At 38.7% G+C, this 24,671-nt stretch overlaps 1 protein-coding gene across 1 annotated transcript in view; it reads right to left on the bottom strand.

Annotated features, from left to right (window-relative positions):
- Positions 1–55: 55 nt before the first annotated feature.
- The window catches only part of NRAP (nebulin-related anchoring protein), a 50,102-nt gene continuing 25,486 nt past the window's right edge, over positions 56–24,671 (bottom strand). The window contains exons 22-42 of the mRNA XM_010017118.1: positions 23,221–23,325; positions 22,642–22,749; positions 21,700–22,011; positions 20,549–20,653; positions 18,315–18,413; positions 16,545–16,649; positions 16,065–16,172; positions 15,161–15,274; positions 13,533–13,730; positions 11,613–11,717; positions 10,666–10,764; positions 9,782–9,886; positions 9,311–9,418; positions 7,348–7,659; positions 5,733–5,837; positions 4,948–5,046; positions 4,727–4,831; positions 3,122–3,229; positions 2,165–2,476; positions 1,770–1,922; positions 56–490 (exon numbers count right to left, since the gene is read on the bottom strand). Coding sequence (XP_010015420.1) covers positions 389–490; positions 1,770–1,922; positions 2,165–2,476; positions 3,122–3,229; positions 4,727–4,831; positions 4,948–5,046; positions 5,733–5,837; positions 7,348–7,659; positions 9,311–9,418; positions 9,782–9,886; positions 10,666–10,764; positions 11,613–11,717; positions 13,533–13,730; positions 15,161–15,274; positions 16,065–16,172; positions 16,545–16,649; positions 18,315–18,413; positions 20,549–20,653; positions 21,700–22,011; positions 22,642–22,749; positions 23,221–23,325 — 2,967 coding nt within the window. The 3' untranslated portion in view covers positions 56–388. The remainder of the gene's footprint in view (positions 491–1,769; positions 1,923–2,164; positions 2,477–3,121; positions 3,230–4,726; positions 4,832–4,947; positions 5,047–5,732; positions 5,838–7,347; positions 7,660–9,310; positions 9,419–9,781; positions 9,887–10,665; positions 10,765–11,612; positions 11,718–13,532; positions 13,731–15,160; positions 15,275–16,064; positions 16,173–16,544; positions 16,650–18,314; positions 18,414–20,548; positions 20,654–21,699; positions 22,012–22,641; positions 22,750–23,220; positions 23,326–24,671) is intronic.

The following is a 24,671-nucleotide window of genomic DNA, read 5'->3' as shown; positions in this document are numbered from 1 at the left end:
AGGTCAATGGTGCCAATAATCCAGGAACATAAAAATCTTTGAGTATTACAAGTATGGAATAAGGTGCATCTGATTTATTCATTACAAATTATTTTATATTCTACCAATTGGGTTAATTCATCTGTAGTACAAAGCTGAGCCTGCCAGTCACCTAGTATTAATTTCATTTACTTTAAATAAATATCAGATTCTGTAATACATACAGTGATAAATCACCAAGTATCCACACAAAAATAAAATGCTCACTTAGGAATTGCAATGTTCTGGTTGCTTTTGCTTTTTAAAACAAGTTTTTAGACACCATTTATTGTGCTTCCCAGAAAACCAGAAAAACTACAGGATTTGCAAGACAAGGTATGAATCTATTTGTGTTATGTCATGTTTCTGTTTACTTCTGATACAGCTGCATCCTTCTTCTCTTGAATTGCAGAATTTCTGAAGCATCAGGGTTGACTGTGGCCTGCTGAGATCCTTCTATCTCCAGTTGGTCCTGTAAAATGAAACCCAAGTGAATTGTGAGGACAGCCAGTGGACAGCAGAAAGCTTTAGCTATTATTCCATTAAAATATTTGCATATTAAAATTAGCACAACTGGCCAAATAAACGAGCAAAATCTAAATCACTGCTCTGCACTGAGCAAACCTCTACAGCGGAGAAGTGCACAAAACAGAGGCGTTCATGGAAGTCAAATACTATACATCTCAAAGGACTGAATGTGCTCAAGTCCTAATTTCTCATTTGAGCCCTAAATAAAGAGCAAACCAGCAAACACCTGAGCTCCAGGTGGACTGCACACCTGTAGATTTTTCTGGGATGATCAGATCATCATCATACCTAGGGCTTAAGAAGATATTGCCTGCAGTCCCCACTGCTTGCATTAGTCAACCATAGTAGTAATTTATTTCCTGAGTTACTTTTCAGATGGGAATGTAAATCGTGGATATGTTGTGTTTCTCTTGGCCTGGATTACTGTTTGACTTGTTGCCAAAGTTAAAACTTGAACTAAATGAGTATTTACAGTGCTGATATTCTCTTTTATTGTTACTTAATGTTTCCTAACTGCAGGGGCTACAGGGTCCCTCTATGGACTTCTACTCTCTTGTGCTGGGATGCTGCTTATTGGGAGTTATCCCTGTGGAGGTAGAGAGAAGGAAAACCTGGAAGATCCTGGCTTGTAATTTCTTGCATCTTGAGCTGAACAGACATGGAGGAGGCTGGAGCACTCCCCCTTTGCAGAGAGCCTCCCACAGTATTGGGGAGCCTCCCAGATCTACAGTCATACAGCACACATTATACTCTTAGGAGTCTGCACTGAGCCTGTCAATACAGTTGCCAGTGGAGATTACATGTCAAAATGTAATTATACAGCAACACATGGTGTCTTGCTGACATTAGGAAAAGAGAAGGGGAGTTTTACAGGGAGTCCCTTCCACTTCTGCTTTCTGTGGAGGTAACAGGACACTTAGAGATCTGACATGTACAAGTTAGGGGAAACACATCCCATAGTATAAGTAAATCCTCTCCCTTGGCTCTTCCTAGTCCCTACAGGAATTCCTCAGCCATGAAAGTACTGAATTCCCTTGAGAGGTTCTTTCAAATTAAGGTCTACACAAAGCTTTGTGTGGGAAGTATAGATATTCTGTTGAAATAAAGGGGAGAACTGTAGACTCCAGGAAGCATTCAAAAGCATTAAACAGGCTCTGTGCCTGTCTGCCTTCTACAGAGCAGAGCTGTTGAGATTTGGGAGAAGAACAGTTTAGTCTACTTACAACTCCACGTCCATACTGGGCAGAAGCACCCTGCAATGCCATTTCCCGAAGGTATGCCAACTCAGCAGCTCTTCTTGCCATTTCGACTTTGTGAGAACCTGGGGGAGTCCAGCCAATGCCTCTGAGCCAGTTCAAGTCAGACTTGTATTTTACCTGAGAGAATGAAACACACACTAGTATGTATTATTTTCTTTGGCTCTAATCAAACCACACACTGCGTATTCAAGAGAGAGCATATAAGGAGCAATAGAGTCCGTCATAAACAGATGATTCATTTTCAGCGGGACTGTAGTTCTTTCAAGAATGTGATTTTGTTGATAGGTAAGGTCTGCAAAGCACATTGCCACAGACAGCTCTTAGCACTTGGAAAGACAGTGTCATTCAGCTGTACTTACATCACTCTGCAGCGTGTAGGCCTGCTTTGCATGCTTCACATTCAGCTGCTCAGGATCACAAGTGTACTGGTGAAAAGGCTGCTTGTAGTTAACATTGCTTGCAAGCTGCTGGCTTCTCATAGCATGGAGGAATCCTGGCTGGTTGAGGTGACTCTGGAACTGTGCCATGTTTTGGGCGTATCCACTCCTGTATTGGTTGTCACTTTGGAGTTTCCCCACTCTGAGGACGTGCCTGATTTTGGGATCATCATTTGCACTGAGGAATCCTATCTGCTGGCCTCTGTCTCTCAGGAAGGCTTCTCTGTATTTGTACTGCAGACAGTGCAGAGAAAAATCTCATTTTCACATTCAGAATACCTTCAAATTCTGTAATGAAATAACTTACCTTCCCCTGGATCCTGTAGTGCCCAAAGATCAAGGTTGGTTTGCTAATAAATTACATCTCCCAATCTAACAAGACACTTTGGAAGAATGCCCTTTGTAATAATCTTTAAAGGAGTACAAAAAGACTTAGGGACACCAAAATACTCATCTCAAAAGCAACCAGAGGTCCTCTTACCATTGCACTCTCGGGCACAACCAATACACAGCTCAAGCAACAAAGCTCCTTCATCTTCAGCTTTCTTGCCAACTGTGGTCTTCTGTGTTCAAAGGTGACCCACTTATTCTAGACCATGCTTTATTCATAGCCTAGTACCTATTTTATTTAACTACATCATAATATGCCTCCTTCTCAAGAATAACTTTCTGCAGTGAAACAGAACAGCCTGGTATTTGACATTATTAATGGAAGCCTTTAGTTGGAAATCTTTGCACATAACTGGCATTTGGATTCACTGTACCATCAATTTTCCAAACCAGAACAAGGTCTGAATACATCAGAATTCACCTATTTTTAGAGGGTAGGGGTGGCATGGGAAGGAGGTTGGGAAGTGTTTGAAACAGAACGATGCTTACATCACTAGCAATCTCTCTTGAAGCCTTTGCTGTCTGGAATGGGATGGCGTCAATCCTAAAATCATAGCCAGATGCCCTTGTCTGTTCCCAAGATGTTCTATACAATTTCTGTGTTGAAAAGAAAAAAATGAAAGAGTCATTTCCCCCTGCAGTTTCTTAAATGCAGTCCCATAACTGCAATAATAAATGTTTTATCCTACTGGGCTTATTTGTATCAAGAGTCATCAGTACTATCTCCAAGGTTTTGATCCAGTTCTATAGCACTTCAACTTCTTTTCTATTCACCATAATGATAAAATGTCTCATCTGAAAAGTGCCACCAGGGTTTCCTTTTGTACTTGAATGTGGTTGGTTTTGATGTGATTTAATTTCTATTAGAAACTGTGATGCATCAGTCACATCAATATTGCATTGATATTGCCCTTATTCTCTCTTTTGATGCATCCATTTGCAGTGTCTTGGGTTTCATGGCATCATAATTTCAATACCAGTTATTTCAAGCTTTTCAAATGATCCCTGTCTCTATCCCCAGCCACATGTGGCTTCATTAACTCATATGGAGTAACAGCCAGTTCTAACATATTTAATGTGACTTTGAGAATGTGAAATACATTTACATCCTGAAGAGAAATTGCTCTAGATTTGGTTCTTCTTCAATTAGTAGCTTAAAATAGCTTCCAGTCTGCAGGTCCTGCTACACAGCCATGGTACCTCAGCTGACATTTTCAGCTGTCACTTTCTGATTTTACTCATTTGCTTTCAGTAAGTCTTTAAGTCATCCTTTCTGAGATTTGTGACCACATGAAGACAAGCACAAAATCCACTTCACATTTTAGAAGATATTCTTCTGCTTCACCCATAAATTTAGTGCTAGGTGATGCTAAATTTGAAGGTAAACTGAGATGCCAGAAATCCTGCAAGTCAGCCTGGGCAGAAGCAACTCAAGCATTACTGCACACCCTGCTAACTGGTCTAGAGCTGACCTTTCATCAGTGTGCAATCACCCCTTTGCCTTTTTACATTCTCCTCCATCATGTCAAAGAATGTAAATCCCACTTGTTTCTTTCACCTACATAGCACCTATCACCAAACCAGGAACTCAAAGCTTCTTATAAGCCAAGGTCACTCTGACCCTGCAGTTAAAGACAACAGCTATTTAATCAGGGAACAGTGCCTCTGTCTGGAATAACATGGAAACAAAATCCCTTTCAGCCAATTTCACTCACTGATCCAGCTGCATCCAGGTTGATGACAAGTGTGCCTAATGGATCAGTTCAACACAGGGAGATTATACAGTCAAGGAAAGAGGATTCTCCCTTTTCCCCCATCCAAACATAAGTAAAAAGATTTAAATTGGTAACTAACCAGACCTATACTGAAGGACTGAAATCCTGAATAATAGCTTCCTGCCCTGAAAAGCAGAACTAGTGCTCAAAATAAACATCAGCAGACTTTTCCTGCTCCCTCCAGCCCAAACCTAGCAACATATTGGCTGTCCACAATCTCTGGCTTTTCTAGTTTTTGTCTGGCTTTACATACACATGAAAAATTTGATTCCCAAGCAAGCTTACCAAGTCAATTCCATGAAGTAAAAGGCTTACTTACATCACTGAGGTGAAGTGCATTCTGGCGGGCTCGGATAAAATCTGGATGATCAGGAGGCAGGGTGTACCTGTGCCTGGCTTCCGAGTCTCCAGCCTTGTACAGTCTCTGTGGAGTCAAAAGTCATTGAATGCAGCTGATACTGGAGGTAATGTTGAGATCAATTCTTTTATGCACTGTAGTGCAACAAAAGTTAAGATCACTCATAGTAAAATGAAACCTACGTCACTGCACTGGAGGTAGCTGGTTTTAGCATGGATCAAATCTGGAGAGTCAACCACAGCAGTGAACTTCAAACTTTCTGGCTTCTGACGGTACTTTATCTGAGAGGGGGAGGAGGCAACAAGAACAAACAAAGGAAAAAAAACCACAGGACGTTTCTGTTAATGATATATCACAATTCCAAGCGTGTGATAACTGGAGTAACACATAAAAGCCACCTTCCTCAAGCCACAGTATTAAAAACATACTGTTCTGCTATGGTCTCAGTTGCTCTTTTCAGCTAGGGAACGGGCATATCACCGTAGCCTTGCTGTGGTGCCCAGGCACTAAACTTCTTTGTGTGTGTGTGCAAGAAGGACTTCCCACTGAAAATTCACATGCAAAAAGCTTTTGAACACTACACTATTGACAGCTAATAATTTTTCTCCATTAATGCATGATATCGAGCCGGCAAATGCCCCTTCAGTGTGGCTGTCAGTGCTGTATCTTTCTATATCACTTCCATAACCACCTGCTTAGAATTTCATAATGGAGTTTACTGCATTTATTTATTGCCACATACTTTGTTTATACTCCTGTGTTTCATTCGGAATGGAAAATATTCAGCAGGTGTCACACAGTGGACTTGCATCTCCCGTACTGCTTCTTGGTAACTTACACCTTGTATAAACAGGCTCCCACATCAAAAGGCAATGATAAGCTACATTCGTAAGTGTCATGTAACGAGGAGCCTTGATGGTAAACAATTCCTACAGACGTGCTATCCCATGAAAGATTTATCAGTTACCTCGCTGATGAGCTCTCCAGCCTTCTTTACACTTTCTATATGTGGAGATCTCAGAGCCATCCAACCAACTCCTTTCATGAAGTTCAGGTCTGATTTATAGCGATGCTGTTAAAAATGAAAATCGTTAGCTATCAGCTTTGTATCCACAGCTATTAAGGTTTCTTAAAAAGACTCCCTGATTCCTATTAACATTTTGTGGGTTTTCATTTGCCATGCACATATCACGTAGGAAAGCCAAACTGTTTGCATTTGTTCATTCCACCAGGAATTAAATAATGTATCATATGCAAGTTTCAAGAGAAGGCCTCACGAGTGAATTAGTATGACTCAAAGCAGTAAGTAATAACCTGTTTGTACTGGGCGTAAAAGAACCCCTTTTGAAATAATTTTCTGAGGTGAGTTCAAGTCAGGAATACTAATTATTTTATCTGGTGTACATTTCCTCATTAACCCCATTTCTAGGAGGACAAATTACGCTTTCTTTACTCGCATTAAAGGCTTACTCTACCTCCTAATCCAGTAAAGAAAGCAAGGCAGACCTAATAAAAAATGAAAGCCAGTAAAGCCCCCACAATCCCAACAATTCTGACTTCTCCTTCAGAGTGACAGTGTCTAACTGTGTGACTTCAATCCAGTCACCTGTTTTTTCAGGGATTTTTTTCCCCCTATATGCAAAAGGACATAACGCCAGCTAGCTCAAGCATTTTGTACATTACTAGATACTCAGGGTATCAGACACCACCACCTTCATTTCTCTGGATTCCTAACCTGTGGAGCCTAAAGGCAAAGAGCCAAGTGCAGAGGTTCTTACCTCTTACCTTGTCCCTCTGTAGGCAGAGCTTCCTGCTACAGAGCAGCTCATGACACTGGACCCTAAATTGTCACAAGACAGCTACCTGTATCCATGTAGCATTATGCATGCACTCAACATCTACATCTGTTTAAAAGCACATATAGCAAATGGCTTGTCCCTGAACAAAGGGTCTAAGGCAAAATGAGCATGGATGTGGCCCATGCTAGGATTCCATAATTTCTGTCATCAAAGTTTGTCTGAACATATCACAGAATCAACTAGGCTGACCTTTCAGATCATCAAGTCCAACCATTACCCCAGGACTGCCAAGACCACCACTAAACTACATCACTGAGGGCCTCAAATTTACATTTCATGAGCAATTTCTGCAAACACATCTGGGGAACTGGTTATTTGATATGACCATTTCTTTTTGCAAAATGACTTTCTAACATATCCCAAATCAGCCTCTGAGCATTTAACCTTCTGCTTGAAGAATTCTGCATGTAGAGCATTGGCTGTCAAACCACTGACTGGCAGTGATCCATACAGCTGAGAGATGATTGTGTATATCCCTCAGCTTTCGAATAAGTAACATGGACCACAATGATTTTCTGTCATGTTCCTAACACAGGAACCTCTAATTCGTATATATTCCATATGTGAGGAGCAATCAGATATCTTGCTGCTACACATACATAAGTTTGCAAACAGTCTTTCTAAAAACACTGTCCAATGTCAGTACAAAATCATCTGTGTCAGTCACTCAAAGCTTTGTTATTGCTAAATTCAATTTGCTGTTAGCAGAAGGGAAGTTTTTACCTCGCTCTGTAGCATGTGGGCTCTTTTGGCCCACTTCATCTTCATGTCTTCTGGGACTGCTGTAAATTCATGGAGTCTCTTCCTGTAATCTTGATCACTTGCTAAGGCCTGGGCTTTCCTGGCATGGACAAGGTTCACCATGTCCATGGGCAGATGGTACTGAGACCACACTTCTTGGGACATCTTCTTATACTCCTGTTCACTCTGTAATTTGGCAGCATGCAGGCAATGCAGCAACCTGATGTCATCCAGAACACTTCTGGCACCAATGTGCTTTCCCCTCTCCATCACAAAGTTGTGTTTATATTGGTACTAAAAACAAGCAAGGGTAAAAGTGAAATAGTGCCAAACTCAGACTGGCTGCTGAAACTAACTAACTTAGGATAAGTCACTGAAACATCCGTGCTGTCTGTAAAAACAGCCAAGGTATGCAGCACTAGAAAGTAATTATCTGACTCTCTCATTGCTCTCAAATTTAAATACCACAGTAGTTGCAACATTAAACACATCTCAATACATTCTCTGAATATGCCCAAAGCATTGATCATGTTTAACCTCAGCTCATGTAGTTTTATTATCTCTCACAGAATTTTATTCCTATCGCTAGGAATGAGAACATAAGAGAAACAAACACAAGGTAGAAGAAAAAAAAAATCTATACCAAAGAGAATCATCATGCACTCTGTAGCCTTCACATTTGCAAATGCTACCCAGCTGTTTTAAAGAGTAAATTCAGTTTTCCTGGATCAATAACTATGTTGAGAAGCCTAAGATGGTGATCTGAGCACAAGAATAAGCACCAGCAACCCCTCATTCTCATCTTAGCTGGGACTATGACTCTCCCTATGATCTTGCATTTATCCTCTCTGTGAAATAGTGATGATGATGATAATGATTATTTATACAGCATCAACAGGGTGCTTGGAACTTTAAAGGGAAGGCCTGGGCCCTGAAGAGTTCATAATGTAGTTGAAATGGGATAATAACACTTATCTACCACACAAGAGAGTTGTGGGGATTAAATTACAGTAGCTAATGTTTATAAAGTGCTTCCAAGATGAAGGGACAAATTCAGATCTGTTGTAAGTGGATGTAATTCTATTATGGACTTGTACCCTTTAGAGCAGATCTGAAGCTGTAACCAAAAGCACTCTGCAAAATATGGTTAAGTATATACTATAAATGACAGCTAGAAACAGTTGCTTCATAAAATAAATATACATTAAATATATTCATATATTTTATCACATTAGAGATTAAATATGCAACTAAATGCTATACATAATGAAGACTTCTTTACCAAATTTAGCTCAGTTGTCAGTTTTTCCTAGAATTTATTAAATTTCTTCTGAGGAAGGGATAAACTCAGGTTTTCTGAGAAACGGATACTGCCGTGTCTAAGGATTTTGCAAACAACAATCCAAATGAGAGGATCTTTTTAAGGGTAAGATTTGTTTCATCTATTTCCTCAATTAAGGGAATAAATATTTACAGGAGCATTCCCTGATTTTCGCTTCCTAACCAGACAGGCAGCTCCTGATTTTCAGACATTCAAAGAACGCTCAGCTTCTTCTAACTTCATTTCAATTCAGGAGCACTAAGCGCTTCTAAAAGTCAGCTCAAAGCAGGGTGGGCAGAACTAGTGGGTACTTTACAATATAAGGAGCTGAAAGCCTGGAAAAGAGCAGAATCCCTTGGATTTGTCTGTCTGCAAATACTTCACTAGCTATTTCCCACTGGAAGATGTTTAACTGAGCTTGGTTCCCGATTAGCAGCAATTCTTCCTCCTCTTTATTTTTTGTAATTCACACAAAGAATCTCATTCATAAGTAATATATTCTGTCTCACACTTGTCTCACATGGTTATGGAGTTGCTTTAATTCAGTAAAATCTGCTTTAGACATTGTTTTACATGAAGTTAACAGGAATTAGGCAAGAAGGAAGGTTGAATCATTCAACTCACATCACTGGCAATTTCTCTGGAGGCCCTGGCAGTCTGGAACGGGAGTGCTTCCGTTGTCAGCTTGTAGCCTTGAGCACGTAGATTATGCCAAGATTCTCTGTATTTTGCCTGAAGTAGGAAAGCCACAATGTAGATTGCTGTTTCACTTTTAAATGCACAAAGGAACAAACAAAGGAACCCTCTTTCATTTGTTATTCTGGGTTACAGTCGCATTCTTCATAATCAAAGGATTTTTTTAAGTTATCTTTGGGAAATCCTACTAACTCAGACAAAACATGTCTCGTTCTTTATGTAGATTTAATTTACTCACAACCTTATATATGCTAATGGAGATAGATACCATTATAATCAAATCAAGGAAAGAATAAATAGAATAGACCTAAAAAGTCCTCTACTTATCCATCTTTCTTGCCACTGTACAACTGATCCTCCATCCCAGAGAAATATAAGAAATACAGATCAAATTCTTACATCACTGAGGTTGGCTGCATTTATTCTTGCCCGTGTAAACTCAGGCAGACCCAGTGTTGGTGTATAGTGATGTTGACTGTCCTCTCCTGCCGCTTTATACAGGCGCTAGGAAAGAGATCAAAAAGGCAATTGCAATTCATTTTCTATATTGTTTCACTGAGTAACAGCAGGACTTAAGTTGGTTACAATGATGACAACTATAGTCAACTAGCACAAAAACAAGCTAAGAGTATGCCACTGTAATTGCAACAGGGTTTTCTTCTGGGCATAAAAAACTTTGATATTAATTTTTATACATTAATCATGATGCCAACTCACTACATTGTTAGCCTTGCACTGTTATGTTCCCAGCAGGCCAAAAGTAGACCTATGAACATTAAGCACATCATGAATGTGTGTTAAATAAAAGGGTAGGCATTTCTGTTAGACTGGCCATATTCCCTAGCTTGGATTTTTCTTCATGTTATTAGAGATTACTTTGATAATTTGCCTATGGGTTTTATCCTGCATTTTTCCCAAATTAGAAAATTGATTTTTTGTTTTAGGAGCCCCTTAAAGTGGACCATACTATGCAAATGAGCTCCCTCAAGAACACCCCGAAGGCCTGATCTTTTAAGGCTCTGTTTCATGTACAAAACCTGACAATGGAACTCTATTGTATGGGTACTATTTAGGCTTTTTAAAAGTGATTGCACTGAAAATGGTATTAAGTGTTTGAAAATAATAAAATACGATTAACTGCGGAAAAAACACAAATCAGTGATGCTTGCTTTCTTTTTGATGCATTTTGCTTTCAGAACAGGGTTGTCTCTTTCCCACTCCTCCATCCTTAGCTTTCTGCATTTTGAAAGGCATATTTTCTCACTCACGTTAGGAGAGCCTACCTCATTAGCAATCATATTGCTGAATTTTGCATGAAGGAGGCCAGGAGAGTCTGTCACCGATGTGTACTTGAAGGAATGTGGCTGCTGACGATATTTACTCTGAGTTCACACACAAAGAAAAAGGAACAGAATAACTAAAGTGTCTTGTCAGTTAAGGGATTTTTTTCCAATACCAGTGGTCTGGTACTGCTCCTTGTGCTTAAAACTCTACTTTGCACAGGGTATGTGTCTATTGACCATTAAAGTAATTTACCTTTTGCTACTCTCAATTTGGTGCATTCAAGTCTCACAGAGGAAATGAGAAGTACATAAGGAGTAAGGTGTAAAAAAAACTAAGTGCCGTTATGCTGAATACAGCAATGAGGTTATTTCACTCCTTGGTGTCATTAACTCTGGCTAGTGGATTTGCAGTAGAGCAAACCCACCCAGAGAGAAGGTGCTGCACAAGGTTCCACCTGGCCTGTGGTCCTATGTCAGAACTGTGAACAAAATAACTGCAAGATCACTGCAAAAACAATAGCACACAAAAGCAGCAAGTGAAAACCAGACTAAGACTGTAAAGCAGGAGCAGAGCTGAGGACAGTGTAATATACTGGGCCCTCCACAGGTCAGCCTAATTTTAGAGAAATAGTACAAGGTACTTACATAGGCACAGACTGATTTTTAGTTGAAAAAATAAAATAAATACTAAAATAAATAACACAAAATAACAACCTCCTGGCTCTGAAACACAGGAGAAAAGGTTTGTGAAAACAATCAGCAAAGTCTGCAAAACCTTGAACTCCTTCAGCTTCACCCATCTGCAGTCAGGACACGAATGGAATGATCAAACACAAGGGGAGGGAGCCTAGCATTATCCAGTGAGTCACTTTGCCAGCCCAGTTTAATAGAAAGACATCTGGCAAACTCTTGTTTGTAGTGGAGAAATCAAACCCCTCTTTTGTTACCTCGCTGATGAGTTCAGAAGCTTTCTTCTTTCCTTCAATCTCTAGAGCCCCTGGAGTAATACATCCAACTCCTCTCATAAAGTTCATGTCAGACCGGTATAAATTCTAAGGAAAACCAAGCAGAAGTAATTACAAGTTTGCATTTGAGATGCCCTATATTTATTCATCCAAACCAACACAATAACAGTATTCAAATAAATCCATTTAAAATTAGTATCTACCACAGAGTTCATACGAATTATCTTACGTTCTTGTCTGTCTTTATGTGTCTGCATGTGTTCAGCCCTGACAGATCCACCGTACACAGGCAGGATTCTAGGACTACTAAGTCTCATGAACACTGAATGATACTTGGACTCCTAACTTCCATTTGTAACCCTGAAAAACCTTTTTCTAGATACATGAATTTTCTTCATATATAAAATGTAAATCACAGCTAGATATTATTTATTTATAAGTATATATATGACCAGTTTAGAAAATGTATGAAAAGATTTTCAAATAAAAGCTGGAAATTTTTTAATAGGTGGAATTGCAGCCAAAATAGCCTTAAGTTTTAATAGTTCTGAATAGTCAAGTATAATTAGGGAACACTAAGGAAAAATACCACTAAGTCACTATATGGACTTTGTTAAAATATTTTCCAGACCACCAAACCCAGCAGGGACTCATTGGAAATGCTTTCTCAAAAGTTACCAATACGTTACTGGTAGATACATTAGGACAAATATTATTTCAATTGATGGTGATAAATGTGTGGAGGAGGATTTTCTGTTTAGAAAGAGCTATACAGACCAAACAAATAGCAAAGCACAGATTTGCCTACTTGATGGATATGTGGAAACTGCTACTGCTTACTGTGGGAAGAACTAGCTTTAGATAATGAAGTGTCTTGGTTCAGCTACCCACTGATAATGGAAAAGGACTATGCCTTCATTTTATTGAGAACCAGCTCCTCTTCCATCCAGGTCTAATCTCTAGACTCAAAGGCATCATGGTGCTGCATACAGGAAATACCCTTCATGAGTTGGAAGGTAAGAGAAAACAACACTAGAAGGTGGTCTTTTGTCAGCTATTAGCACCAGACAGAGCAAATTCTGTACTCTGAGATGTGTTGCTGCCAATTGGCATTTCACTCCCTACTCAAAGGAAAGCATGGATGGAAACCTGCCCCAGAATCTCTGATTACATGTGTTTTCATCCAAGTTAGGGCAGCACAACTGGCAACTGATGTTTATACTTGTTTGAATACAGTCTGACATCTTTAAGACCCTTGGCTGAAAGTGTTAAACTGAGATACAGTAGCATTTTGGAGCCAGGTACAACCCCTCCTGAGGTCTCCAGAGGCAATGTAATCCATTAAAAGCCCTTTGCTCAAGGCTGTGCCTACAGACACAGCCTACCCTTGAATTTGCAAGGCATTATCCAGTTAATTTACTTGAGATTACGTAGGGAGCTAAACTCTTCCTTCTTAGAATTTCAGTGGTTATGTTTTGGGCCAGAGCTTATAAATCTCTTAAAAATAAGATTTTTAACAATACGCATCTTTCTTGTGGAAGTACACGTGAACTTCACCCAGATGCAAACCAACTCAAATACTAGCTGGCAACCAGTCTACATGCTTAGCAAGATCTTAAAAAGAGTATGTTACAAACAGCTCAATCATCTTTACTTGCAAACACTTCTCTGCCAGATAATCAAAGATTACTGTGCTTTACTTCTTGGTGTAGCGTGATCTCACACATTGTACAACTGCCCAATAAGATAAATGTCTCACTCCTGAATGTAATCAAGGGGGAACAGCCACTGTTTATCCCTCAGCTGCTACTCAAATACATACTGTCAGCTGTCATGATTTGGAACAGAACTTTCCTGCATCAAAACCAACAGGGAAATATTGCTGGGATACTTGGAAATTACCTCACTCTGTAGTTTGTATGCATTCTTGGCACACCTCAACCTCACATCATCAGTCAAAGAAGTGTACTGGTGTAGCAGCTGTCTGTATTCTTGTTCACTGACCAAAGCCTGGGCTTTCTTGGCGTGTACCAAGTTTATCATATCCAGTGGCAGGTGGAAGTGAGTCTTTGTATCCTCAAAACCTTGCTTATATTTCACCTATCAAATTAAAAACAGATCACATAGCACAGCATGGTAATTAGAATTCAGGTTTTGATCAGAAGACACATTCTCCATATTTCTTCCATTTTCCAGTATAAATTATTCTTTTTAAAGGTAAGTTCCCAACTTGTTTAACTATACTGTGAATGATCAATATTTAGTATTAGAATACGTGGCAGCCTATCCTTTATCAAAATAGTAGCCATCTACATTATAGTCAATTAAGCTGAGATACCATTTATATTTTTTTGTTAAAACTGGATACATTGAACCAACAGAATTACCAAGCTGATAAATGAAATCTTAATTCACTGCATTTATAGAAAGCACAGGTGAAACCACTGCCTAAGAATAAAATGCAAACAGCCATATTTATATTAGAATTAGTAAAAATCTTCAATCAATTATTTGTTGGTCTCCATCAATTCAGCAAGTTTCATTTCACAGTTTTAAATGTCATTTTTAGTGGTTGTTTTTTTTCACTTTTTGTCTCTGTCCAGGAAAAGAAAGGTGTAAAAATCTTCAAAGAACTTTTTCACATGACATTTCCCTATCAGATTATGCAAATTTGAGATGTTCAGGCATTATCATCCAGATAATGAACATCCAGAGTGACTGATGATCATCAAACTGACTTAGAATAACCTGAGAGAAGGATGAATTCTTCAGACACTTATTGTTACCTACATGTCTAAACATACCATCACACAAGAAAGAAGCCCAGCACAAACTCAGCACTCATTGAAATCCATGAACTCTCCTATCTGTGTCCACAACCAGGCTTACTACGGACAGTTATGGCAAGAAAATAAATAGTTCTTAGATTATTTATGTGTTTAAAGTCAGACAAATATTTCACAGCTTTCTAATCAAGCCACAGTGTTCAAAATGCACTAAACAGTTAAAATTCTTACAGACAATGGACAAATAATGTGATTCTCAGCATACACCAAGACCAAGTGGGAACCATTTCCCAACCAAAAAAGCCCAACTTGAAATTCCATAAACTCATTCATCCTTCTGTCTTTCAGGAAAACAGTAAATTGAAAGAAATTACTCAGTAACTTTCTATCTCTACCAAGTCTCATTTACTTCTGTACAAAGACCACTACTAACTCTCAGTTAGACCTGCCTCTGAGTGATACTTTTATAGAGTAAAATATTCTATGCTAGGCATCAGTGGTATGCAGCAGGAGATCATGCAAGAATGCACAGTCTCTTTTATTTGCAAATTAATGGAATTGTAAATAACGTAAACCAATGTCAAGAATATCATGATTATATCTGGAAAGTGGGAGAGAAAGCCCTAAGTTTTAAATAGTAAGCTATTCCACAGCTAGCTCACAGCTAAGCGCATCTTCCATCAGGAACTACTTACTGTTAGGAAACTAGTTCCAAAATGCCCACTTCTTCTTTCTTATACTTACATCACTCTGCAACGATGCTGCATGGACTGAATGAGCAATATGAATATCACCATCCAGGCCACGTGAGCCAAGCATCTGTCCTTTCATTTTTTGAAATGCCTCCTTATACTTGTGCTACAAAGGAAATAAGAATAGAAATGTGAATAGAAGTGAAGCATTAGTCAGATTGTTAAAACCTGAATAAAAGGGGTTTTATGTTATAGAAAGAGAGGTACGGACAATAAATTCTAGCTATACTCAATATGATAATAAATCTGAATGGACCTTTAGTGGATACTTGGAAGACCTCACCTGTGCAAACATTTTAATATTTTATCCTATTTAACATCCTGTCCTATCCCGAAACAAATACAATGAACACTTACAAACAGCTTGAGTTAGTTACCTGCTATTACACAGGTGGCAGAAGACAAGAACCTGATACAGATTCTCAGAATCAGCCTCTGAGGAGCCTCTCTCCATAAGCTCTCTAGTAAAGTCAGAACAACTAACTAGTCTCCTATGCTTGAAATTTATCTGTATATCTCTACAGCCTTCAAAGAACACTCAGGAGAAACCCTGAAGGGTAGAACTTCCTGAATAAGCAATCTCTTCCAAAGCTGCCTAGCTAACAGTGGCGGACAGCTACTGAACACTCCCTGTGATTGTCTAGTCACTTACAGCAGGTAAGTTGGTCAACTTTGCTACGGGATGTTTGCTTTTGCAAACCTTCCTTTGCTTAGTTTCCAGTAACATTTCATTGTGGCCGCACCTCCAAAAGGACAATTAACTAGACCAAGGCCAGATGCCCCCCGGATGTAGAGTTATCTGGACATGCTGTTCCCAAGAGCCACTGAGCAGAGCAGAAACAGTCTGGAACGACTGACATATCCTACCAGACAGTATCAGCAGTAAGTTCACGTACATCACTTATGATTTCACCCGAAGCCTTTGCTGCCTGGAAGGGAATGGCATCAAGCTTCAGCTGATAGCCACCGTCTTTCATCTTTCCCCAGGACTCCTTATAGCGAGACTAGGAAATACAGAACAGGAATAAAGAAGAGTTGCTGTCAGAGGGTTGACACTGCAACATTATTGCTATCCTAGCAGCATTACCACATTAATCTCATTCTACTCCAACACAGAGGGCTAACATAAATTAAACTAGCAATACACAACAGGAATAATCTAATTGAAAATGTCCATTATAAACATGTATTAGTTCATTCCTAATCTAAGTTAGGAGAAGATGACGTCTCATATTACTTCAGGAACATTTAGACCATAGAATGATCATATACTAGGGAAAAGAAAGAAATTTAGTATGCTTTCCTGTGAAAGACTAACAGCAAAGCACTCTCAACTTTTTCACTTTCCTTTAAAATATTAAAGGTCAGATTTATACCTCACTGATATTCATAGCATTTAATTTGGCCTGAAGGATTTCAGGAAGATCTGTTGTTGGTGTATACTGATGCTTTACACTCTCTCCATGCTCCTTGTACAGCCTCTGCAAATAGAGATGAATTTCAGTAGCAAGTACTCACTACACATACACATTGTTCAGACAAAAACATTGACAAATAGGTCTGTGGAAAGCAGAGGCTACAGAAAAGTGACAGTAGCATTAACAGATACAGGCAAATGTATTAGTCAAAAAGTATTCAAAAAACTTTTGAATATTAAGTTGATAAGACTTCCAGCATATGTGCAGTCACCCACCAAAACTTCCACAGAAATATGGGAAATTGAAGTTCCCCAAGCACATCTCTCCAAAGTTGTTAATTTTTAGCAGATCAATATAATGGTAATTAGCTGTGCAATTACTCCAAATTTAGTTCCAGAGCTAGTTGCAAGGGGGTGCTCAACAGTCAATGGCAGAATAAAAATACTCAGAAGGTGAGTGATCCCATCATAAAATGGGTGTCTATATGAGCTACTCACATAAGTTCTTGGAGTCAGAATATAGGGTTGGCCCAGGACTAGCTAACTTATAGATGTCTGCAGACAGGTAAGAGGAGTTCTATGCAGTTAACTGGAACTTCCCCTATGGTGGCTATGCACAGTTCACCTCTTTCACCTTATCTTTCCTAGTTTAGTTTCTTCTTACATTGACACCATCATTTCAGATGAGCACAGATCACCACCTTTTGATTTGGCCTTAGATATGATCCATGTTTTGGACCTCCTGGCTTGCCTTTCCCAGGCTGTTAATTCTGTGTGATGGTTTGAAATTAGGATGAAACTCTCCATTTCACCCTGCTGCCACTTTCTTTAGTAAGTACACCCATTTGTACTGGAACTCAATAAGAGGAAAATTAATGAGAACTCCATGTGTGAAGTAGAGCAGCAGACTGATTTTGATGGTGGCACAGCAGAACAAAATGACTTATATTTATCCTGCCTGAGATGTAAGCCTTTTGGATCTTATTAATTAAACCAAAGGCATAAACACTCTAAGTATTACAATAGCATGTGTTTTACACAAAGTCTTTCATCTTCTTCTTCACTTTAAAAATATCTATTTTCAAAATAAACATCCTCTCATGTTTGAAACTTGTCTTTTTTGAGTGACTTTTGCTTACTACTCACTTCTGTATTATCCCAGTTAAGTCTACAATATTTTTAAATCGCTCTTCTATTAAAAATAAACATGTTTAAACACCAAACAGCCTCAATTCTTCCCTTTCAGGTTTCCCCTCCTGGATTTCTCTCTCAGCAGGATGACAGCTTGAAATAATTTATTTTTTTCTTCCTTGTCATGCTGCCTTACATTTTGTTTTGAAAGCATATGCAGAAACTGAAATTTGAAAGATCTGCTTGAAAAGGAGAAAGGACCCCAAATATGTTCTTCCTCAAGGAATTTCAAGAAGCCAAAAGACTCTGAAGGTCAAAGGTCAGTCTTACTCTTAAATGTTACTTCTGGAAAAAAAGTCAATTGGACAGAAAGCCCTTTTTACATGAAACTCCCATTCATTTTACTGGCATCTCAATGACTTCCCATTCCAAGTTAGAAACATGCTCTTTGTGAGATGCACCACACCAGAACACAGAAGTTTCATGGTTCCCAAGGATAATCTCAGAGAAAGAAAGAGAGAGAAAGCCAGTGCTTCAATCAGGTCGTTCAAAGAGGATACCACTCTTATAATCATAATGTATATACATTATAACTTACATCCACAGCCTGGTTATAACTAATTCTAGCCTGGATCATCTCAGGAGTGTCTTTAATACTGGTAAACTTCAAAGCATATGGATGCTGACGGTACTTCTTCTGTTGAGCAGAAAAAGATCAAAGCTGTGAATTTTGTGCTGCTCTTTCATGCTATTTGAAAGAGAAAAATCATAGGTTGCTGGAGATTAGAGTGAATTTGTGAACATAATTATTATTCCTCTTTCCTCATCTTTATGTCCTAGGTACCTTCAGATTAATATTTGTTTCAATTTAACAATAACCTTTTGCCGATTAATATTAAAGTATTTCTCCCTAAATATAAGGAAAACATCTCAAAACTGGATTTTGCCTACCTAAGTACTCCAGAACTCAGGACTTTAAAATCTTTTTCAGATTATTTCAAATACAGCATGACTGATTATATTTTTTATTCATAGTTTCTTCAAGCAAGAGATGATACACATTTGTAGTGTGTTAATAATGGCAACCATTTAACTTACTGTTCCAGGGTTTAGGTTTCCTCCTTACACTTACAGCAAATCTGTGCAGCCATTAACACTATGCCTAATTTTTATGGTATATCTTCTAGATAATTATATTAATTCTGCTTGCTTGAAAGGACCCATAGTAGCTTCTGAGAGACCTTGTTATACATACATAATTAAGATGAAGGCTGTTTGATGGCAAAATGTCACTTTTTCTACATGGCCAGGTCTCTGAATGCTTCCCTTCCCACATTAGTTGTCCTAAACCCATCAATACTCTTATCTCTTCTCCAAATAGTGCATACTAAATTTTCCCAATGCCTGTGATGAACTCCCAAATCAATAATAATGTTCCTATCTCAGTGCTTGAGTCTAAAGGCCTGTCATCCTCCTTTAAATTGAGCTGTGATCCACAGAAGCTTATCTGAGGCAACATCTTGATTCTTTCGGGACTCAAAATACCCATGTAAACCACATTAACCCTTCTAAGGTATCACAAGCTTATGAGCAATGTTTCATTTCGGAAAGCAATCCCTTAAAAATAAGCAATCTTTCTAAGTTTAACTGGGGACAAAAGTGGTTTATGCTTCGTCCTGTAGAGACAAATAAGTGTTGACCAGAACATGTCTACATAAAACTCCTAGAAATATTCTGGCAATTGCTTTTTAGCAGTATTACAAGGGCTAGTCACTGTGTGCATGTAAGAAAGGAGGAGGCTCATAGCCATCTAAAATTATTTAGTACTCACAAAAAGGTTGATATGGACAACCTAGGAGATCAAATTTCTACTTAGCAGTTTACACTACTATAACATCAAAATGGTATACCTCTACAGGTTTAGGGTTACTATTCCAGCCAGCATTGCTGTAATAGCTTTTATGAAGCTACCTTACTTGACACTAGCTGAGAATCTAATTTATGCTGCCTAAAATACCCATCCTTCTTCACTGTAGATGATTACATGGGAGAAAAACCTGTGTTCGCAATCAGCAGATATGAAAGGATGACCACATTTTCTGAGACACTACACTAGTGGTTATACTGTTAATTCTCACTGAGTGAATGGACAGATGATTCCTGCATCACCCAGGGCTATCTAAGAGAATCACAGGATTCAGTCTCCTACTGCAGCAGATTTGGCCAGTAGGACTCCCTATAAAATAACAGTAACTGAATGCTACGAACCTTTTAACCATTTCCACCAGGCCTGAGAAGACCTCATGAGACTGGCACAAAGGATTCTAGAGTTTGCCTTTTCCTGTAAATGATACTGGTTATAGGGAGAAATAAGGATGAAAACTACTTGGGCCGATAGACAGCTACAGACAGAGATATCTATATGAATATCAATAGCTAGCATGAATATATAAGAAAAAGGAGCAAGAAGGAACGTGCATCTGTTACAAAAGCAGGTTCTGGGTCCAATGACTGGATCTTTTCATCATCTCTACTGTTCTGCTTCATTAAAAAGGTAGGCTAGTGGGTAGCAATTGAGCACTGTTTGATTGCCATTATTATTCATAATATCATTTGTCACCTACTTTGTTTTTGCAAAGGCTATATGGACTCCTACTGGTGTGTGTTTGGTATCTGGTTTCCCTCTAATTACCAGTCCTATCCCTGGTTTTGAGGGCTTTCATGTGCTATGCCTTTTTCTTTCCCCTTTGAGTGGAAATTATTTTAATTTTATACAGACATTTTGCACGCATTATGCAGCAAATTCTGTTACATGCTGTCATGAAATCTCACCTCACTAATGAGTTCTCCTGCCTTCTTAGCCTGCTCCACATTTAATGACCCAGTGGCTATCCATCCAGCTCCTTTCATCCAGTTCAAATCTGCTCTGTATCGGTTCTGACAAAGAGAAAGAAAAAACCCTATTGTTGGTGTTCATACACTTAAAATGCCATTAAAGGAGTCAGACATCTCAGGAACAACAACCAAGTCAAATTAGTGCCTGCTTTTGTTTTATTCACTATTGTACAGTTGCAAGGGAAGCAAAAAAAATTAGAGAATGATGTAGAAGTATCAGGACTCACCAGCACTTGTGCAATATGCTGTGAAAGGTAATTTTTAGAAGTGGTCTACACCTTACTGTCATTTGTAATTTTTACCTAATGTGGCAAAAACTTCAGTTTTATTGTACATAGTACACTGTTTAAAAGATCATTCATGATTTGCAATGATAAGAAAATGATATTTAGTATTTTCCAACCCCTATCCTTTTGTTATACTGGAGGGAAAGCATTTAGGTTTTCATTTTCCATATGTTTTTAAGGAGGAAGTGTACAGGACTGTTTCTCATTTTCCTCATGAAATCTCTCCTACCAACAGAATTCCAAAAGCATATACAAGCACTACAGATGCCCTTCTCAAAGAAGCCAGGAGGGTTTCAGTGGTTATACCTCAAGAAGGCCTGTACAGATGCCTATCTTAGCCTCCTTGAACAGTTCTGACTTAAAACCTCAGAATGGAATGCCTAATTTACAGTAACCATTTACAGTATCAGACAGTTTACCTGATGGTTACAGCTGAGCATGTAACCTGTAAGGAATTTTATCACTATACATTATTAAACCTCCCTGCACATTAGGTAAAAAAAATAAATATACATCATATACAAATCCTAGTGTTTTATTAACATTTGAAGTAGGCTCTGAAGAAGCCATGCTCATAAACAGGATTATAATTCTCCTCAAAACTGTACCCTTTTTGCACTGCACATATCTTTTGAGCAAATATGTGGTTAATATTTACTAGTTTAATATTAACTGCTTAATAGTTGAAATATTAAGTGCAATATCATGGCATTAAACGCATAAACATCTGAATAAACTCAGCCCTAAGTGTCTGAATGGGTTAAATGAAGGAGCATTGAAATATATTAAGTCAGGACTTACATCACTCTGCAATCCATAGGCCCACTTGGCCCATGCCACTTTCATGTCAGTAGGCAGGGCTGTGTAGTGGTGGAGAGCTGTCTTGTATCCTTTATCTGTGGCCAAATTCTGAGCCTTTTTGGCATGGACAAGGTTAACCATATCCATGGAGACATGGAACTGATTCTTTGTATCCTCAAATCCCTTCCTGTACTCCAGATCACTCTGCAACTTTGACATTTGAAGGGAATGCGCCATCTGTGAATCTTCCTCCACAGCCTTTACTCCAATCAGCTTACCCTTCATCTTTTCATAACCTTCCTTATATTTAATCTGTGAAGAAAAAAATAGATCACAAGTTATTGATCTAAGCTGCTGAACTGACAGCTCTGCTAGTAGTAAAGCAATGGTCTATCCGTGCTGTGACATGCTCAGTCCTCAACACAAGCAACTAAGAAGTCCACTTGCAAAAAAGAACCGGAATACTTCAGAAATTAATAAGTGTTTATAAAGAATAAATGCTTTCTCAATAATAATATGTTCACAAAAATCTTCAAGAAACCTCTTCTTTTTGGTTCTTTCTAGGAAAGCCAACATTCTCTAAGCACTGAGGTCAGAAGGTTCTTTCGGGAATTTTCTGGCCAGGCATAGATGTACTAAGTTATGATGTTTCACAGCAGATTTCCACTTCATTTTGAGTTCTAAAATTCACCCTCGGGTCAAAATGAGAATAGAAAACCACAGTCAGCATGTGGGGAAAAACTCTGAATTGCTCAGAGCAAATCTTCTGACTAATTACAGAATGCCAATCACCCAGTCAACTCCTCCATTGCTCCTTAGCATGAATCGATTGAGGGTGGCTCAAGGCACAGAGACATATGTGACACATCCCCAACACTCTGGTAGCAACCTGGATTGTCAGCTGTCCTATAAATAAAGAAGGCTGATGGAGTCCATACTCACATCACTTGCCAGATCCCTCTTTGCCTTAGCTGTCAAGAATGACAAAGCATCCAGACGAAGCACAAATCCTTTTTCCTTCTGCTTCTCCCAACTACTCTTGTAGAGTTTCTAAAGAGATGACAATAACACAGACTCTTTATTGCTATCAATATATTCTGTTTGTTCTACAGTAACAGTGAAGGCTCTCAAATAACATCAGGCCAGCATACACTCCGTGCCCAGCAACCATATGTTTAAAGAAGACATCTGGTGTCTTCACATACATATTGTAACTGTGGACACTGTGGGTACTGTAACCCCATTATCTCACTGGTTCCAGTGAAATTGTCAGTATGCCACTCATCTGGAAGCATGTGGAAAATACAGCTTCAAACTCTAGAAGTGACAAGTCCTCAGAACAGCAGATGCGACTAGTATTTAATTAAAAGACAGTGATTAAATTTAGATACAGAGTTTTTACATCTAAAACATTTGTATCTTTACAAAGAAAGAACCTAATTTTTACCTACAGAATAAGCATTGCAACAGCAGCTGTAACTATGCACAGGAGTGAAACCAAACCTCTGTCTTACACAGTACCTCACTGATATTGGCAGCATTTGCTTTGGCCAGCAGGAAGACAGGATCATCTTTGCTAATGGTGTATTGATGAAGAAACTGCTCTTTTCCTGACCTGTAGGCAACCTGTCCACAGAAAGAAAAGCATGGTTAACAAGCAGTAGTCCATGTTTAATAGTGATTAAATGACCCCATATTATGGGATTTGTTAAGGTTAATTTATTTGGTGAGTTAGTCTTTAGCATCATGACTTCTTTTGCAAATATGAATTTAAAAGCTGACCCACAGAGTCAGGTTGACCAAATTACTCATGGAAGCAGTGAAACAACATACATATCAGGAGACCTTAATCCTCTTTCCTAAACTTAGCTACTTAACAGGCTATAAAGCTGTCAGCAATTCATAGTCTGTATAAAATGTATCCAAGAATATATTTCATTCAATATTAAACTGCAGCTACTTTTTGGGCAGAATGAAAGTCTTTAATAGAGCACAGAAATAGTTGATTTTAGGCATGAAATGAAGAACACTGTTCTCTGCAATTGAATCTGCAAAGAAAGTTTGTGACCTAAATGTAATTGCTGACACAGTACTCCAGTGAGGACTAACAAACATTCCAACTTTGAATGAAAATATCAAGGACCTTTTATGATCCAACTAGCAAACATCTCCATTTTACATCCCAGAGCAACATCAATAGAGAAATGAACTGCCCTGTTTCAGAAGCCCATGAAGCTGTTAGAGGAGATGTTGAAAAGCTGAGAAAAAGATGCCCATTTCACAAAGTTGTATTTCTTACATCTTTTCTTACAGAAAGCGGGGAAAAGAAATGTCCCTACTATAAAGCTCTAAATCCACTGTTACTATTCTGAATTCAACACACATACAGAAAAGCAGCATTGCCCAGTACACGGGAGATAACAGGAGCCAGGAGACCAGTGTTTCTCCTCTGATTCAATCTGGTGTCATCTTTGAGACACAACACTCATTCAAGCAAGTGCTGTGTTTTTATTGATGTAGAGGAGCAAAAAAAGGAAACATGGTAGCTGCCTGAAAAAGACAACTCAAGAAGCAGTAATGCTTCATCCACATAGCAACTGAGAACCTGGCAGGATCTTCATTTCAAGGCACAACATATTAATAGTAATTTAAAAAAGGCTTGACAAGTCACTACTCTTCCAAAATTAGTTGGTCAGCAATTTTAACAACAGGTTCCTCTCCTTTTGTAAACTTACAAGTGAGTTCCTGTCATCTTAAATCCTGCCAAGGAGTTCTGAAGTACTATCTCAGCCCTGAAATGGTCAGGCAGTTGGACTAGATGAAGACTGTAGGTCCCTTCATACCGAAATATCCTATCCTATCCTATTCTATTCCACCTGCCAGTGTCACCCACCCCAAAGAAGAATATGGAGTATTCTGAAGGCACCCACCTGTAGGAAATATGGCTATTTTAGCATTTTACTAAATCATAG

The sequence above is a fragment of the Nestor notabilis genome, unplaced genomic scaffold, assembly GCF_000696875.1.
Source record: "Nestor notabilis isolate BGI_N333 unplaced genomic scaffold, ASM69687v1 scaffold786, whole genome shotgun sequence".
NCBI lineage: Eukaryota > Metazoa > Chordata > Aves > Psittaciformes > Psittacidae > Nestor > Nestor notabilis.
The sequence above is the reverse complement of the archived record's forward strand: the minus strand, read 5'-3'. Positions and strand labels throughout refer to the sequence as shown.